General features: G+C 45.8%; 2 protein-coding genes across 2 annotated transcripts; both read left to right on the forward strand.

Annotated features, from left to right (window-relative positions):
- Positions 1–2,183: 2,183 nt before the first annotated feature.
- On the forward strand, positions 2,184–4,042 carry UBQLNL (ubiquilin like). The gene has a single exon (XM_043915590.1). The coding sequence runs from the start codon at positions 2,210–2,212 to the stop codon at positions 4,040–4,042; it is 1,833 nt and encodes a 610-aa protein (XP_043771525.1). The 5' UTR covers positions 2,184–2,209.
- Positions 4,043–7,667: 3,625 nt separating this feature from the next.
- Positions 7,668–10,346, forward strand: UBQLN3 (ubiquilin 3). The gene is made up of 2 exons (XM_043909047.1): positions 7,668–7,765; positions 8,040–10,346. The coding sequence occupies exon 2, from the start codon at positions 8,077–8,079 to the stop codon at positions 10,045–10,047; it is 1,971 nt and encodes a 656-aa protein (XP_043764982.1). The 5' UTR covers positions 7,668–7,765; positions 8,040–8,076; the 3' UTR covers positions 10,048–10,346.
- Positions 10,347–15,378: the final 5,032 nt, after the last annotated feature.

Here is a 15,378-nt window from a genome sequence, read left to right on the forward strand (position 1 = left end):
GCCAGCACTCTACAGGTAGAGAAAACCTGGCATGCCAGCCAGTACAAGCCAGCCACGTCAGGGACCTTCGTGGCCTGCAGGGTGCGAAATGCCTTACGCCCACTGAGCACCAACCAGGAGGAGATTTTTTATGCTTTTGGTACCACCATGGAGCGGGAGTGCCGTCTCAGCATCATGCTGGATAAAATGCTGGAAACACCTTAAGGCATTAATTACTAACCTTCTGGTCACAGGTTCTATGTCTACAATGATGATTTCCTGATTATTTATGACCTCGGCTTCCTGGAACTGCAGCATAGGTTACCAAGACCACCAACCCAAAGGCCCTTTGGGGCTTGGGCCCCTCCCAAAGCTGTCAAACTGACAAAACCCTCCAGTCCCTGAGACCTCAGGGCAGAGGATTTATAGAAGTGTGGCCTTCTCCTCACCCTCCAGGTGGACCATTCCTCAAAATGGTCATCAGCTCTAATGATTGGGATATATTGATTATATCTAGTTAGTTCTTGACAATAAATATCTCAATCAGCACATTAAAGTTCTCTTTAATAGTGATCTGGGGCGATCTGATTGAAGTTTCATTGGGAAATGAAATGTTAGTTGGGCAATGTTACCCCTCTTTACCAGAAACCTAGTGTAGGAGCTGGATTCATAGTTTTTAAAATAAATTTTCATAGTTTTGAAAACTGTGATTCCAACTCTTTCAGTTGTAGGAGTCTGTTGAGCTAGGTTTAGAATTCTTTATGTCTGAGGCTGAGATCCTCTGGTTCCAGTGCTGAAGATACAAGGGAGTTGATCATTAAAGTGAAATGTGGAAGTTTCTTATCTTACCCCCAACCTCCTATGGTGTATCTGGGGAGAAAAAAAGCAGTATCTTTGTGTGAAAATTAATGTTTCACTGCCCTGATCAATTTCACTTTAAATGCAGTTGAGCGAGGGCCTTAGACCTGAATCCTGCTCTAGGAATTAAGCAATGGAAGGCTGAGACATGAAGAACTCTGACATGGATTGGGCTAAAGGTCCAGACCTCTTTTATCAGGAATCATTTGATATGATAGCAGAAAGTCTGCTGGCTGACTGTCATTAGTTTCTTTGCTCAGGCCAAGACTGTCTGTACTTATCTGATGTATATTATCTGATGATGATATGATGTACATCCTGTCCATGCAGGTACATGGAATGTTCAAGATTTTAGACCCTGAAGTCTTCTCAATCAACAGAGGATACCAGAATATTTCACACACAGTCTCATGCTTACACTTTCACATATACATACATTTACAAATATTGTACCCAAATTAGACATGCATTCCCACTCTTCATATACAATATTTCCATCCATACCCAAATATCAATAAACATAAAAATGTTTTAATATGTCCTTTAACAGAAAATTCATCTGCTAGCCAAATAAAAAATAAAAGATGTTGGCTTTTAGATGCCTAATCCTGCCCTGTCAGGAATTTCACTGCTAAGTCAACTCTATGCTCACCTCTTGATTTACAGACAAATTTCCCCCTTAATGAGAGCCTCAGATGGTAAAGCGTCTACCTACAATGTGGGAGACCCGGTTTTACTCCCTGGGTTGGGAAGATCTCCTGGAGAAGGAAATGGCAACCCACTCCAGTATCTTGCCTGGAAAATCCCATGGATGGAGAAACCTGGTAGACTACACAGTCCATGGGGTTGCAAAGAGTCAGACACGACTGAGCGACTATGACTAAGCAGTCTGTACTTTTAATAGTTGTATTATGAGAACTTTGCCCTCTATTTCCTGTAAAAGCATCTTATTTTCTTTTATTATGAAGACCCAGACTCCCCAGATAGGTTTCCTTTCCCAACTAGTTCAGCCAGAGACTGTGAGGCTTGGGTTGACATCACAATATCTCTTTTCTCAAGAGCTGTGCTTTTGGTGGGTGGGGCCGGGGGAGGGGGACCCTGGCATGAGTGATTGCCACTTAGCCTACCTTATATCAAGTATGAATTAGTAGCCACTATGGGCCTCAGCTGGGCCATATCTGGAGAACTGGGGTGGGGGTACAACATCACAAAACACCTGGCCCCAGTCTGGTCACCCATCCCCTTTGGGGCAACAAGGAAACCAGCCTGTGGCCTGAGAACTCGACACCTGAAACGGAGGCCAGAGGAAGAATTTGCCTGCCCTCACCCCTCTGCCCCTGCTTCCACCCCATCTGCCCACCCTCTAAGATCCATGCCACATGTCATCGCTCGAACACCCAGGATGGCCCAGTGTGGGCATCATTCAGGGCTGCCTGCAGAGAAGAAGATCTCTCCAGGTGTCACTCGGGTGATAGTGCAGACACCAGGCAAGCAGGAAGACTTTGTGATAGCCAGTGATACCTCAGTGAGGCAGTTCAAGGAGAAGCTATCGGCTCACTTTAAATGCCAAATGGACCAACTAGTGCTTGTCTGCATGGGCCACCTTCTCAAAGACCATGATGTGCTGAGCCAGAGGGGCATCCTGAACGGTCACACCATCCACGTGGTCATCAAGTCTAAAAATGGCTCCAGATCCCTAGCCCATTTCTCCCGGGACCTGTCAACCAATAAACCCTGCCACCAGGACAAAAACACCAAAGGAAACAGCAGTGGGGAATACCAATCTGCTGGTGTGGGTTACACCCCAGTGGAGTCAGCTCTCTCAGAGGATGCACCCAAGGTGCATACCCAGGACTTGAAAGTGGGTAGTCTAGAGAACATATCACAGATACTGGAGAATCCTAGCATCCAGCAACTGCTGTCCAACACAGACTTCATGAGACAGTTCATCTCAGAACACCTAGACATGCAGCAATTGACGCAGCAGAACCCAGAGGTCTCACACATCCTTGACAATTCTGAGATCCTGTGGCAGACTCTGGAGCTGGCCAGGAACCTGGCAGTGATTCAAGAGATAATGCAGATCCAGCAACCTGCACAGAATCTTGAGAGCCCACCGAACCCACAGTCATATGTAGGCTTAGAGAGTGTCCCAGGATGGGACAATGCCTCGGGTCAGAGTTCTGCTGATTTCAATCATCAGATGCTCAACAGCGCACAAGATCCATTTGGGGGCAACATTTTCACAGGTCTCCTGGGAGGACAAGTGCCAGAGCAAGTCCAGTTTTCACTCCCGTCTCCACCACCATCCCAGGAATGGCAGGAACATCTCCCACAGCCCCCTACAGCCCGAGTCATCCATGCTAGTTCTCGAGGTGTATCTTCAATCACTTCAGCCAATTCTACCCCCAACATGGCAAATCATACTTCCAGGGCCAGTACTTCTAACTCCACTAATGGTCAGAGTCATACTTGTGCAGTGGAGCAGCCAATTGGGATACCAGACTTACCTAGCAGAGAGCTCAACCAGCTGCCCCAGGCAGAAGACAAAGATGCCACCATTTCTATAGATAGCTCTAACCAGAAATTAGATGATCTCCAGCAGTCAAATGAGCAGACCAGCTCCCAGATCACAGGAAGCATGATGCAACTGCTTTTGAACAACCCTTCCCTGGCAGCCCAGATGATAATGTTCATGAGTGCGCCCCAGCTGAGTGAACAGTGGAGGCAGCAACTGCCTGCATTTCTGCAGCAGACTCAGTTTTCTGATATGCTTATAGCTCTAGCCAACCCTAAAGCATCACAAGCAATACTGCAGATTGAGCAGAGTCTGCAGCTGTTGGCCACTGAGGCTCCTATTCTTCTACCCTGGGTTGCCTCCTACTTATGGAGCCTGGGCTGGCTTCCTGCACCCAGCTGCAGCTACCCTGACACAGTGCCCTGGGCCTGGGATGTGCCCAATATGGCTGAGCCTAAAGGACCTGAGTCCTGTCCAAAATCGGGAACAGTCCTACAGAGGCTACAGTCCCTAGCTGGAGACCCTTCCCACCTTCTACAAACCCCTGAGACTCGTTTCAGCAAGCAAATGGAATATCTCCAGGCCCTGGGATTTGCAAACCATCATGCCAATCTTCAGGCCCTCATTGCCACCGAGGGAGACACCAGTGCTGCCATCCAGAAGCTCAGGAGATCCCAGGGATCCTAACCATTGGGTCTACATATTTGCTTGGCTACCTGCCTGCCAACCCGTTTGACTACCTCATCTGCCTTCATCTTTTCTGGTGCTTCTGGTGCTTCAGGAGAAGTCCTAGAATGGGGAAAACCAAACAGTGCTTTCTTTACTGAATAATAGACCATTGGCCATAGCTGAGAGATCTGTCAATAAAATGGCTACATCAACTTGACCCCATCTGAAGTTTGGCCATTTTTTTCCCCCCAGAAAAGGCAATTGTCAATGTGTAATAACACTACTTCATGTACCATACATGCATGAGCACACACACACACACAATCACATGCATATATTAAAATAGAAAAGCATATTTGCACCCATAGAATTACATGTACAGACATCATGCCATGCTCATATATTCAAGAACATGCACATATAATCTCAAACACATATGCACACATGGCTAACAGCCAAAGATTCATATATATAGGCATATAAAGTCACCACACAGTACACATAATCATGTGTATAGACAGCTGCACACCAATACTTAGAGACCCAAAACAGACCCACATGTAGGGAAGACAGTCATAACATATGAAAAGAGGGAATTACATGTATGTGTGTTCAGTGGTGTCCAACTCTTTGCAACCTCATGGACTACAATTTGCCAGGCTCCTCTGTCCATGGAATTCTTAAGGTAAGAATACTGGAGTGGATTGCCATTTCCTACTCTAGGAAATTCAGCTGAATGTATAGCTACATGAGGTGTTGATAAGTGCTATAAAGAAAAATGCGGTGGATAAGCTGTTCTAAGTGGGGGATCATCAAGGAAGGCCTCTCTGAAAGGAGACAGTTGAGTAGAAATCACAAGGACTTGGGAGAGCAAAACATACAATTCCAGGCAATGTTCCAGGCAGAGAAGGCTGCATAAGAGGAAAAGCTGTGAGATAACAGTACTCTTGTTGTGTTTGAAGAACGTGGGATGGTGTAGCTGGAGAGGAGTGAACTTAAAAATGAAGGGGGAAAGAGAATTATTAGAAATCATGAAAAGCTTTGTAGATCTGGTGATCACTTTGGATTTTACTATGAATACACAAGAAAATTATTGCTAGATTTTAGCAAAGGGATAGAGTAGTTCAATGTGTCAGTCTGGCTGCTGAGAGGGGAATACCGTTGGAGAAGAGAAAGCTGGAAGCAGGAACACTAGTTCTAGCATGTGAGAGACAGTGGTGTCTGGGGCAGGAGCAGAGGATGAAGTGAGAGATATTCAGATTTGTGTTGTCCTCACAGGTCACCCATCTTTCAGCCCCGATGTAACCATCAGCAAGACTAACGGAAGCTCCATTAAGCTCCCAGTGCTTCAGTAAATCTGCTGACAAAGATCCCACTCCACCACCATGACCTATCAAAAAGAAACAGGTCAAAGAAATGAAGTGAAGTGATAGACACTCAGTCATGTCTGATTCTTTGTGACCCATGGACTGTGGCCAGCCAGGCTCCTCTGTTCATAGAATTCTCCAGGAAAGAATACTGGAGTGGGTAGCCATTCCCTTCTCCAGGGGATCTTCCTGACCCAGGGTTTCCATCATTGCAGGAGGATTCTTTTTTTTTTTTTTTATTTAATTGCAATGTTTATTGTACCAAAAGGATTCACAAAGGTGCAATGTCTCTCATTTTCTTTTTCTCTCGTCTTTAAACCAACGATAAATTATCTCAAAGGCAAATCTGAACCTTGGATGAAAAAAGATAAGGTATACACCTGGAACTGAATTTAGCAAGGAGCTGTATGAATCAATGGATAATTATTATGAAATTATGCATTATAATAAGCCCTTTGTTATAAACAAACATTAAAGTATGAAAGAAACAAACATCCCAAGAGCCTTTATTTTATTTTTTTTTGCAGGAGGATTCTTTAACTATCTGGGCCATCAGGGAAACCTGACTCAGTTGGTAAAGAATCTGCCTGCAATGCAAGAGACACAGGAGATGCAGATTCAATCCATGGGTAGGGAAGATCCCCTGGAGAAGGAAATGGCAACCCACTCCAGTATCCTTGCTTGAAAAATCCCCTGGACAGAGGAACCTGGTGGACTTTAGTCCAAAGGGTCACAAAGAGTCAGACACAACTGAGTGACAAAGATTCAGAGTTGGAGAAACGCAGGGCAAGTTCTAATCTAACTGAGAATACTGGAACGGATTGCCATTTCCTTCTCCCAGAGATGAAACCCGGGTCTCTTGCATTACAGGCAGATTCTTTACCATCTGAGCCACAGAGAAGTTCCCTCAAGAAAGAAAACTATAGCTAGAAACAGATTTTTCACCTCCCCATTAAGATCTCTCTATTAATCCAATTAAATCTTTTATCCTCAGTTTACATAAGGAGCCCAAATTCTCCAGATTATCGTCCTGATTCTCTCAATATGCTCTGAAATTCCCTCATCTGACTCAGTTTCCACTTGTCAGTTTTTCCCACCCTACCGTTTAGGATGCAACGTAGCAACAGTGAAACTCATACCTACAACCTTCTCTCAATGTTCCCTCACCTTTTTGCTGTGACTAATATCTGGATGTTCACTAAGAAGACTGCTTCTCCAGCAGTGATGACTCTTTCTTTCATTCTCTGTGGACTTAGAATCAGGGTACATGTCCTCCATGTACCTACTTTAGGTTCCCAAACATAGTTTTCTAGCTTCAACACTACTCAGTCTATAATAATTATTCTGATATAACACCCACCTGGCAAACTCACAAAGGTTATAACAGTTATATCCAACCCTGCCTAATCTCTGTGTAGGCACAGAAAATCATATAACGGTGCTGACTAGTCTTCTTTAAATTTATTACCAAGGCTTTAGTTGGTCCATTTGTATGCCTAATACATTTTCTTATTTTAATGCTTTTTTCTAGAATCTGCATCAGAAACCACCTGGAGGATGTGTTAAAACCCCCAGATTTCTGAGCCTCATTCCAAGGGTTTCCAATTCTGTGGATCTACAGGAAGGCCCCAAATTCTGCATAGCTGACAATTTCCAGGTGATGCTGATGATACTGATCTAAGGACCACACTTGGAGAACCAATGCTCTAGCCTTATTCTTTGAGATGATTCTTTCATACCTTTTATGCTCTTCTAAAACCTTCAACAGCCCTTTAATATCTATTCTCAGTCTCAGATGATATTTTCCTTATGCCAACAAAAAATAAAAGTTTATTTCATCCTGAACCTCTCTTTTATACTCTACATCTTACTTATCAGAAAGTCAATATGTTGATTGATGTATCATGGCTAACGATGAATCAGAGAGGACATAGGAATATAACAATGCCAAGAAGAGGCTCAACTAGCAAGTAGCTGAATTGGGGTCTTCGTGGGGACATAAGGGCTCAAGAAGCCTTTCTTAATTGTCCAACCCCTGTCTGAGTATCCACATACCACCTACCAGGTTGTGTGAAAGCAGAACACTTGGCTTGTGAGGGAAGGGTCAGCCCAGAACTCTCACTATAAAGATGGCAATTGAGATAAAGGAAGCAGAAGAGTTGAAGGGTGGGGGGAGATGAAGCCCCCAGGAATCCCAAGTACCTTGGAGAAGTCTCAAGAATCCATTGTATGAGGCCATGATGTCAGTGCTGAGGTCACAGAGGTGACCCGGTAGAGTGGGTTCTGGTGTAGAAGGCTTCAGGGGTGGCTGTTCAGCAAGATGAGGGCAGTTTGGAGTCCTATTTAAGAGGAAGGACGGGGCCACAGCTGATCGGTATGTATTCCCCAAACCAGGTCCTTCAGGCTGCCCTTGCCCTTCATTCATCAACTCTCAACCTCTTTCCTAGGGCCTCAGATTTCCCTCCCATGATCCTCAACATTTCTCCAACCCTAAATCCTCCCAAGGCATCCTATCCCATGCCCTCAGAGCCCCTTCTGTGTGGACTCTCTGGTTCCCCCACCCTGAGCCTGCAGATCCTCCCCCTGCTCACCTTTCCTTTCACCATTGCCCAGAAGGATGATTTCTGTCTCCCCCCCCCTCCCCCCAGCTGTGTCCCCACAGACCTGGGCCTGCTGCTGCCCACTATGGCCAAAAGTGGAGAGGCCCTGCCGCAGGGCAGCCCAGCGCTGGTCCAGGATCCCCACCTCATCAAGGTGACAGTGAAGACGCCTAAGGACAAGGAGGATTTCTCAGTTACAGACACTTGCACCATCCAGCAGCTGAAGGAAGAGATATCCCAGCGCTTTAAGGCCCACCCTGATCAGCTGATCCTAATCTTTGCCGGCAAAATCCTCAAGGACCCTGACTCGCTGGCACAGTGTGGGGTCCGGGATGGCCTCACTGTCCACCTAGTCATCAAGATGCAGCGTCGCACCATGGTCAACGAGTGCCCAGCTGCTTCAGTCCCTACCCCAGCCCCGAGCCCTGGGTCCCTCCCTCAGCCAAGCTCCATTTACCCAGCAGATGGGCCACCTACCTTCAGCTTGGGTGTCCTCACAGGCCTCAATGGGCTAGGCCTGACCTTGGGTGGTTTCCCTGACCAGCCAAGCTCCCTGGTGTGGCAGCACGTATCCGTGCCTGAATTTGTGGCTCAGATCATTGATGACCCCTTCATCCAGGGTCTGCTGTCTAACACGGGCCTGGTGCGCCAGTTGGTTCTTGACAATCCCCGTATGCAGCAACTGATCCAGCACAACCCTGAGATTGGGCACATTCTCAACAATCCTGAAATCATGCGGCAGACACTGGAGTTTCTACGTAACCCTGCCATGATGCAAGAGATGATGCGCAGCCAGGACCGGGCACTCAGCAACCTGGAGAGCATCCCGGGTGGTTACAATGTGCTCCGAGCCATGTATACAGATATTATGGACCCCATGCTTAATGCAGTCCAGGAGCAGTTTGGGGGCAATCCCTTTGCCACCACTACTACTGCTAATGCTACCAGCAGCAGCAGCCAACCCTCAAGGACAGAGAATTGTGACCCTCTCCCCAACCCCTGGACTTCCACATATGCAGGCTCAGCTGGCAGTAGGGGCCGGAGGCCTGGGGACCAGGATATATCTGAACTTAGAAATAGGGGTCCCAATATTCTGGGGAATATAGGCCTCTATGACTACCTCCAACAATTGCTTGAGATCCCCCAGTCCCTGGGAACCTATTTGCAGGGGATGGCATCTACCCTCAGTCCAAGCCAAGAACCACCTCCACCACCAGGAAGCCAAGTTCCTCCAGCTTCACCCTCATCCCAGGAACCTGAGTCAGGCCAGGCTCTCCCCAAGGAGTCAGTTGCAATCAAGGGAAAGCCCTCTTGCCCAGCCTTCCTGAGGTATCCCACGGAGAGCAGTGCTAGAAAAGACGGAGGTCAAGATGGTGCAGGGAACGGCTCCACTGGCCATAGCACCCACATGCCTGATCTTGTCTCTGGGTTGGGGCCTGCTGCCAATAGGACCCCACTTGTCCCTTCCCCACCTTTGCCCACAGCAGCTACTGCTGGAATCCCTGAGCATGTCTGGCTGCCGCCACCAGCTTATCCAAGATCTCAGAGGCCCACCAGCATGAATCAGGCCCCACAGCTGCAGGATGAGACGCGCTGGCAACTGCCACTGCTGCTGCACCTTCAGGCAGCCATGGTAAACCCACGTGCCGTGCATGCCCTGCTGCAGATTGAGCAGGGTCTGCAGATCCTGGCTACTGAAGCCCCTCGCCTCTTCCTCTGGTTCATGCCTTGTCTAACAGGGCTGGGAAGTATGGCGGGAGATACAGAGCCTCGAGAGAGTCCCCTTGTGCCTGGGGATCCTTCGCCTCCCCCAGCTCCTGAGGTTCCCTCAGCACAGAGCTCTATGGAGCTGGGCCTCCATTCCACCCCCTTCCTCCAGATGTTGCAAGCCTTGACTGGCACCAATCCCCAGCAGCCAACGCCCGAGACTCACTTCCGGGTGCAGCTAGAGCAACTGCGGGCCATGGGCTTCCTGAACCCTGAAGCCAATCTCCAGGCCCTCATTGCCACAGGAGGCGACGTGGATGCTGCTGTGGAGAAGCTGAGGCAGTTGTAGGAGCCGTAGTTGTTCAGACCGTATCTTACCCTCTGTGCCTTTCCCCCCATAGCTCCCTTCCCTAACTACCCCCACCCCCAGTCATTCTTGAATGCAGCTGCACTATGAAGCAAATTTACTATGATACTCTTTACTGCAGAGACAATGTTGTTCCAGAGTCAATGAGGAAGAATGAGAGCCAGAACAGGGTGGGGGTGCTATAAGTGACCCAACCACCCCTGTCACTGTACCATCCTGGGGTCACGGTCTGAGTTCTGCTAATGCCTAATATGAGATGTAATTACATCCAATCTCCAATGCTGTCTGCTGCTTGAGTCTGATTCTTTGTGGGCTATGGGAAAAGAGGGACTGTATAGGAGGAAAGGTGATGATAAGAGCTATCTCTGCATGGATGGGAGGGCTTGGAGGGGAAATTGAAAGGTATGAGGTTAAAAGCAAAAGAGTCACAGGGAACACAGGAGGGTGAGCTGAGAACTGCAGCCTTCCATGTGTCCTTCCAAAGGTTCCCCAGATTTGGTGTCCTGTTGGAGCTGCCACCACAAACTCTGTGTTCTTTGGGGCTCTCTACCACCAACCAGACTGAAAAGTGGGCACAGCTTCTTATTTTTAATGTCTCTGAACCCTATCCCACAGTTGGCTCTCAATTTTTGGATTTGATCCTGATCCCTGAGACAGCGATAGAGCAGGAATCAGGCTGAGTTCTAAGATTCCCTGATCTCATTGAGTTTACAAAGCTACTGTCTTTGGTAGCCAGATCTGTAGTTGATTCCACTGCCATGGATCTAGCTTGTCCTGGGTTTTGTCTTTCTTATACTATTGCACTCAGAAATTGATTACCTAACCTATGCTAGGCATTCTGCTAGGGATTGGGAATTAAATGTGAGTAAAAGAGGCATGATACTGCCTTCATGAATTTATGATGGTAGCTGGAACTATTCAAACAGTACTCATTATATATAATCACAAGCTATGATAAGTGTTATAAAAGATGGGGATCTGTGAAATAGCAAAACAGAGGCTTGATCTACTCTATGAAGACCGGCAAGGCTTGTGAGTATGAACTCTAAGCTAAAAATCTAAAAAAGTGGTAAGAGTTAAGTAGGTAAAGTTTTGAGGATGGAGGGAAGAGTATTCCAGTAAAAAAGTCATTATGTACAAAGGAGCTGAGGGAGGGTGTGCACACAGGAGGTGCCTTCGGCCTCTCAGACCCATTTGCATTCAGGGATGCTTCCCAATACCCACATGCTTCTGGGGCAGAAGTGTTACAATTCACTTATCAAGTGGATGAACCGTGGCTTCTAGCCCATAAATGTGCCTGTGGGTTCACACGGGTAAATACATCATGGAGTAATGCACTAACACAAAATGCATATTCACACTTTAGTACACTTTCACATGGTCAAACTTTTGTGCATGTGTCTGAGCATACACACAAAACACAGTCTGTTAGAGTTTTATCATAGATGTGTTAAAAAAAAAAAGATAATGCTATATTCCTGTCAGGGCTTACCAGGTGGTGCTAGTGGTAAAGAACCCTCCTGCCAATGCAGGAGACATAAGAGATGCAGGTTCCATCCCCACATCAGGAGTATATCCTAGAGTAGGGCATGGCAAACCACTCCAGTATTCTTGCCTGAAGAATCCTATGGACAGAGGCACCTGGCAGGCTACAATCTGTAGTGTCTCAAAGAGTTGGACACAGCTGAGTGACTTAGCAAGCACACATGCATAATTCAGCCAAGGAAAGGAAAGGGTCTTTGAAAGAGAATATCACTATAGTAGAAAGTGGCCATGGTGTGTATATGTGTTTAAATGTCAGAGACTCAGTATTGGGAGTCCTTTTAGGGAGAAACAAAAACTCTGCCTGGAACCTAGGATACTTGGATCAACCTGCCTTTACCTGTTAGCTACTATCACGTGACTTAGAGATAAAATGAGTTTTGGGGGCAACTTTCTCCCGTTGTTTCAGGTTTCAATCTCCAGTGGAGCACAAGGCTTCAAGACTCCTTTCTACTCCCTCTCCACTCCCCATCAGTGGGGGGGTGGGGGTGTTTCTTGTCCACATCCAATGAACTGTTGTTTATGGTGGGACTGGGTGAAAGGCAGAGGAAAGTCTTGCTTCTTCATTTTCTGTAACTAAGAAGGCTCCAGGCTGCTTTTGACTGCCAGAGTTATACATTGTAATCTCTAATTTCAACCCTTGAAAGTCAGATAGGTCTGAGAAAAAACTCAGGGAGAGAAATGTTGCTTTTATCTGCCTTTCATATGGGCCAAGAAAAGCCTGAGGGTTCATGTGACATAAATTCCAGCTTACCAGAGAAGGCTGTAGGTGGAAATCTGGGTCTAAAAGTTCTGGGTAGGGAAGAGAGTTCTCATTTATTAGATTGTTTTCTTTTCCTGCACTATGGAGAGCCCTTTTCAGTTCACTGGGTGTTTGGAATCTTTGCTCGGGCCTCATCAGAGACTGAACTCATCAGCCCATTGTTCTGCTCCATGGTGAGTCCAAAGAAAGCAGATTCCTGGGGTGGGGAAGGTCACTGTCCACCCAGCAGCTGATATAGGACTTAGTACATGGGAAACATTCAGTAAATGATTGAATAAATGAATGTTGAATGATGAGTGAAGAAGTGAATGACCAAATGATAAAGTGATTGAGGAGGTTAGGTAGATACGAATCAAATAAACAATCTTAGAGGATTTTCCCAGGCCTTCTGCTTGGGAAAAATAAAATTTTGGAGTTTAAGACAGAGGAGATGCCTGTAGGCTGAGGTTACTGAACGGGCAGGCCTCCAGAGATGTCATATTTATAGTCCCTGCTCTGACTCTCATGCTGCATCAGCTGCGCCTTGGAAGGACCCTACCTAAGAGGTTGGGTAGATGGAAGAGAAGCAGACTCATAGTTTTGGTTATACTGGGCCTAGTATGACCTGAATAGTCCCAAAGAAAAGGTACCCCTTCCTCAGACCAAGAGGTTTTCTAGGTCAAAGAGCAGTGAACCTTGAAACGCTGATCTGCATCATAAATAGCCAGCCAGATAGCTGGACAGCAATTTAAGAGAGAAGTATTAAAAACCAGAAAGTGTTTTTATGTATTTATGTTTTTTATTATTTGATGATGTTTCCCTAATATCTCTGTTATAAATAAATGGGTACATTTTTTTTCTGGATATCATAGGGTTTTACTACTTACAATTAATTTTAAATCACAGTTAATATTATTGAGGCTTTCCTCTAGCCAGCCCCTCTTCCAAGCTCTTTACATCTGAATCCACACAATTATCTTTTATTCTGAACTTCAGATGAGAAAAACGGAGGCATAGAGAGAAAGGAAGTACATTGCTTAAAATTTTACAGTTCTAAAAAAAAAAAAAAAATGGTACAGTTCTTGCATAATAGAGCCAGGATTTGAAATTAGACAATGTACTTCCAGAGTCTACAATCTTAGCTGCTGCAGTAAATCAAGTTACTTAATACTTTAATTCTTACCCACGGAAAGTAAAAAGGGGCAGGATTTGTGGTCTTTGTTTGGAAATTTTACACCCCTGACTCCTGCAACTATCTACACTGGATTGAAATATTTTCATTACCGTATCCTGTGTATGCGTACATGTGTATTTCTGGTATAAAAAAAAAATGAACAGCATGAGAGTTGCAAGATATCAAGGGACACAGCATTTCAGATGTTAATCACTCTGAGAAAATGCTCCAAAGAGGTAGGGGGAAGGCAAGTGTATATAGGTGATTTTGGTCAATGGGTGAATGGTGAATTTGGTGAATGGTACATGCAAAATCAAGAACATATTTTTACAGAAAGTCTCATAAGGGTTACTGCTAGTCATGAGGAGCAGACATCATCGTGAAGAAGTTTAGTGCTTTTCTAGGTACGAAGAGATCCAAGAATTGGGCTAATTGGCTCCGGAAAATAGTTATCTGAAGACATGTCCTGCCGCTTTTTCCAGAGCACAGAGTGCCTCATTTCTGTTCTCCACCCTGAACTCCCTTCAGGGGCCATTGAAGGTTAGCAGCAGCACACAATTTAATCCTTGTAGAGGTAGATGACATGTGCCAATGGCAAGTGTCCATTTGTAGTTGAGTATTTTTGTTTTTAATTTAATCTGCTAGTTCTACATGAAAGCGTTAAAGTTTAAGCAGGCAGTCCAAGGCCCTTTAAGGAGGAGGTGAACATTCTCACTCATGCTTTCCCAGCTGTGTGAAGCAATGTATCTTACCCAAGAACTGGCCTTTCTTTAGCTAAGGTCACACAGCACACTAATGATCACACAGAACAATGTCTTACTCAGGGAAATGCTTCTCTTAGTCTCCATGCTAATGATTATAATTGTAACAACCCTTGCCTGGCAACCTGTTTCTTAAGACTTGTACCCATGATTACACAGCAACTGTATATCTAGCCCCGAAACATTGCCTGGACCCGTTCTCCTTGGCTAATCTTGTGCCAAAGTTATCTCAGGATGTATACCTTGGGAAAGGGCCTGGTGGAACTCTTACAGTCTTGAGGTATTCTTTTTATCTATTCTCAGCAGCTAATTGAAAAGCATATAAGGGCCCGCTTAAACTAGTGAGGCAGGTACTCTCCTGCCCACTTCTGATGTCTATGTCAGAAGCTTTCTCGGTCCTGCCACTCTAAACAAAATTTTGCACACAAAGCTCTCAGTGACTGAGACCTGTCTTTGGTCTCGGAATTATATCTTCTTCAGAGATCATGAATCCAGTGGCATTTTCACTATTCACCATAAGCTATCATCTTGGGGACTCATCCAGGATCTTCAAGACAAGGTAAGACTACTCAGAGCTGGGACTCTTTTGCTCTTTTACTGCAAAGTCTCTACTAACTCAGAAGCATACAGACTGAACTTCTTTTACCCATCAGCTTTTCCTGGTTTCTCTGACCATTTCATAACTGCTTGGGGAATTAAAGTTACTGACCTAATGTGCCAGATTATAGACTTTCAGGGGACTTGCAATCCATGCTGTTATTGTGTTTTTCTAGCAAGACCATCATTCCAAGTTTTATAGGACACTGAAGGCAGGAACACATTAGGGATCTAGCTGGAGCTCTAGTTCCAGGGACATCTCTCAGACCTGAAATCATCATCCTGACCCCAGAGACCCAGAGGCAAATTCTTGTCATGGCTATGCCTCCGGACTGTGTGGATGGAGACATTACTGGTGGGCATGAGATTCCTGAGGACACAGATCAGGGAACCCCAGATTTGGGCAGATTGGAAATGCAGCAGGCTTGTTCCCTTGGTAGCAGTAGCTCTTAGAGGACCACAGAAAGCCCTCCAGTGGCTCTTGTTTCAGCTCCTTA

This window comes from Cervus elaphus, chromosome 1 (assembly GCF_910594005.1).
Source record: "Cervus elaphus chromosome 1, mCerEla1.1, whole genome shotgun sequence".
Lineage (NCBI taxonomy): Eukaryota > Metazoa > Chordata > Mammalia > Artiodactyla > Cervidae > Cervus > Cervus elaphus.

Excerpts from the sequence above, each read along its gene's own strand:
- UBQLN3 (XM_043909047.1), top strand. The coding sequence starts at position 8,077 with ATGGCCAAAAGTGGAGAGGCCCTGCCGCAGGGCAGCCCAGCGCTGGTC.
- UBQLNL (XM_043915590.1), top strand. The coding sequence starts at position 2,210 with ATGCCACATGTCATCGCTCGAACACCCAGGATGGCCCAGTGTGGGCAT.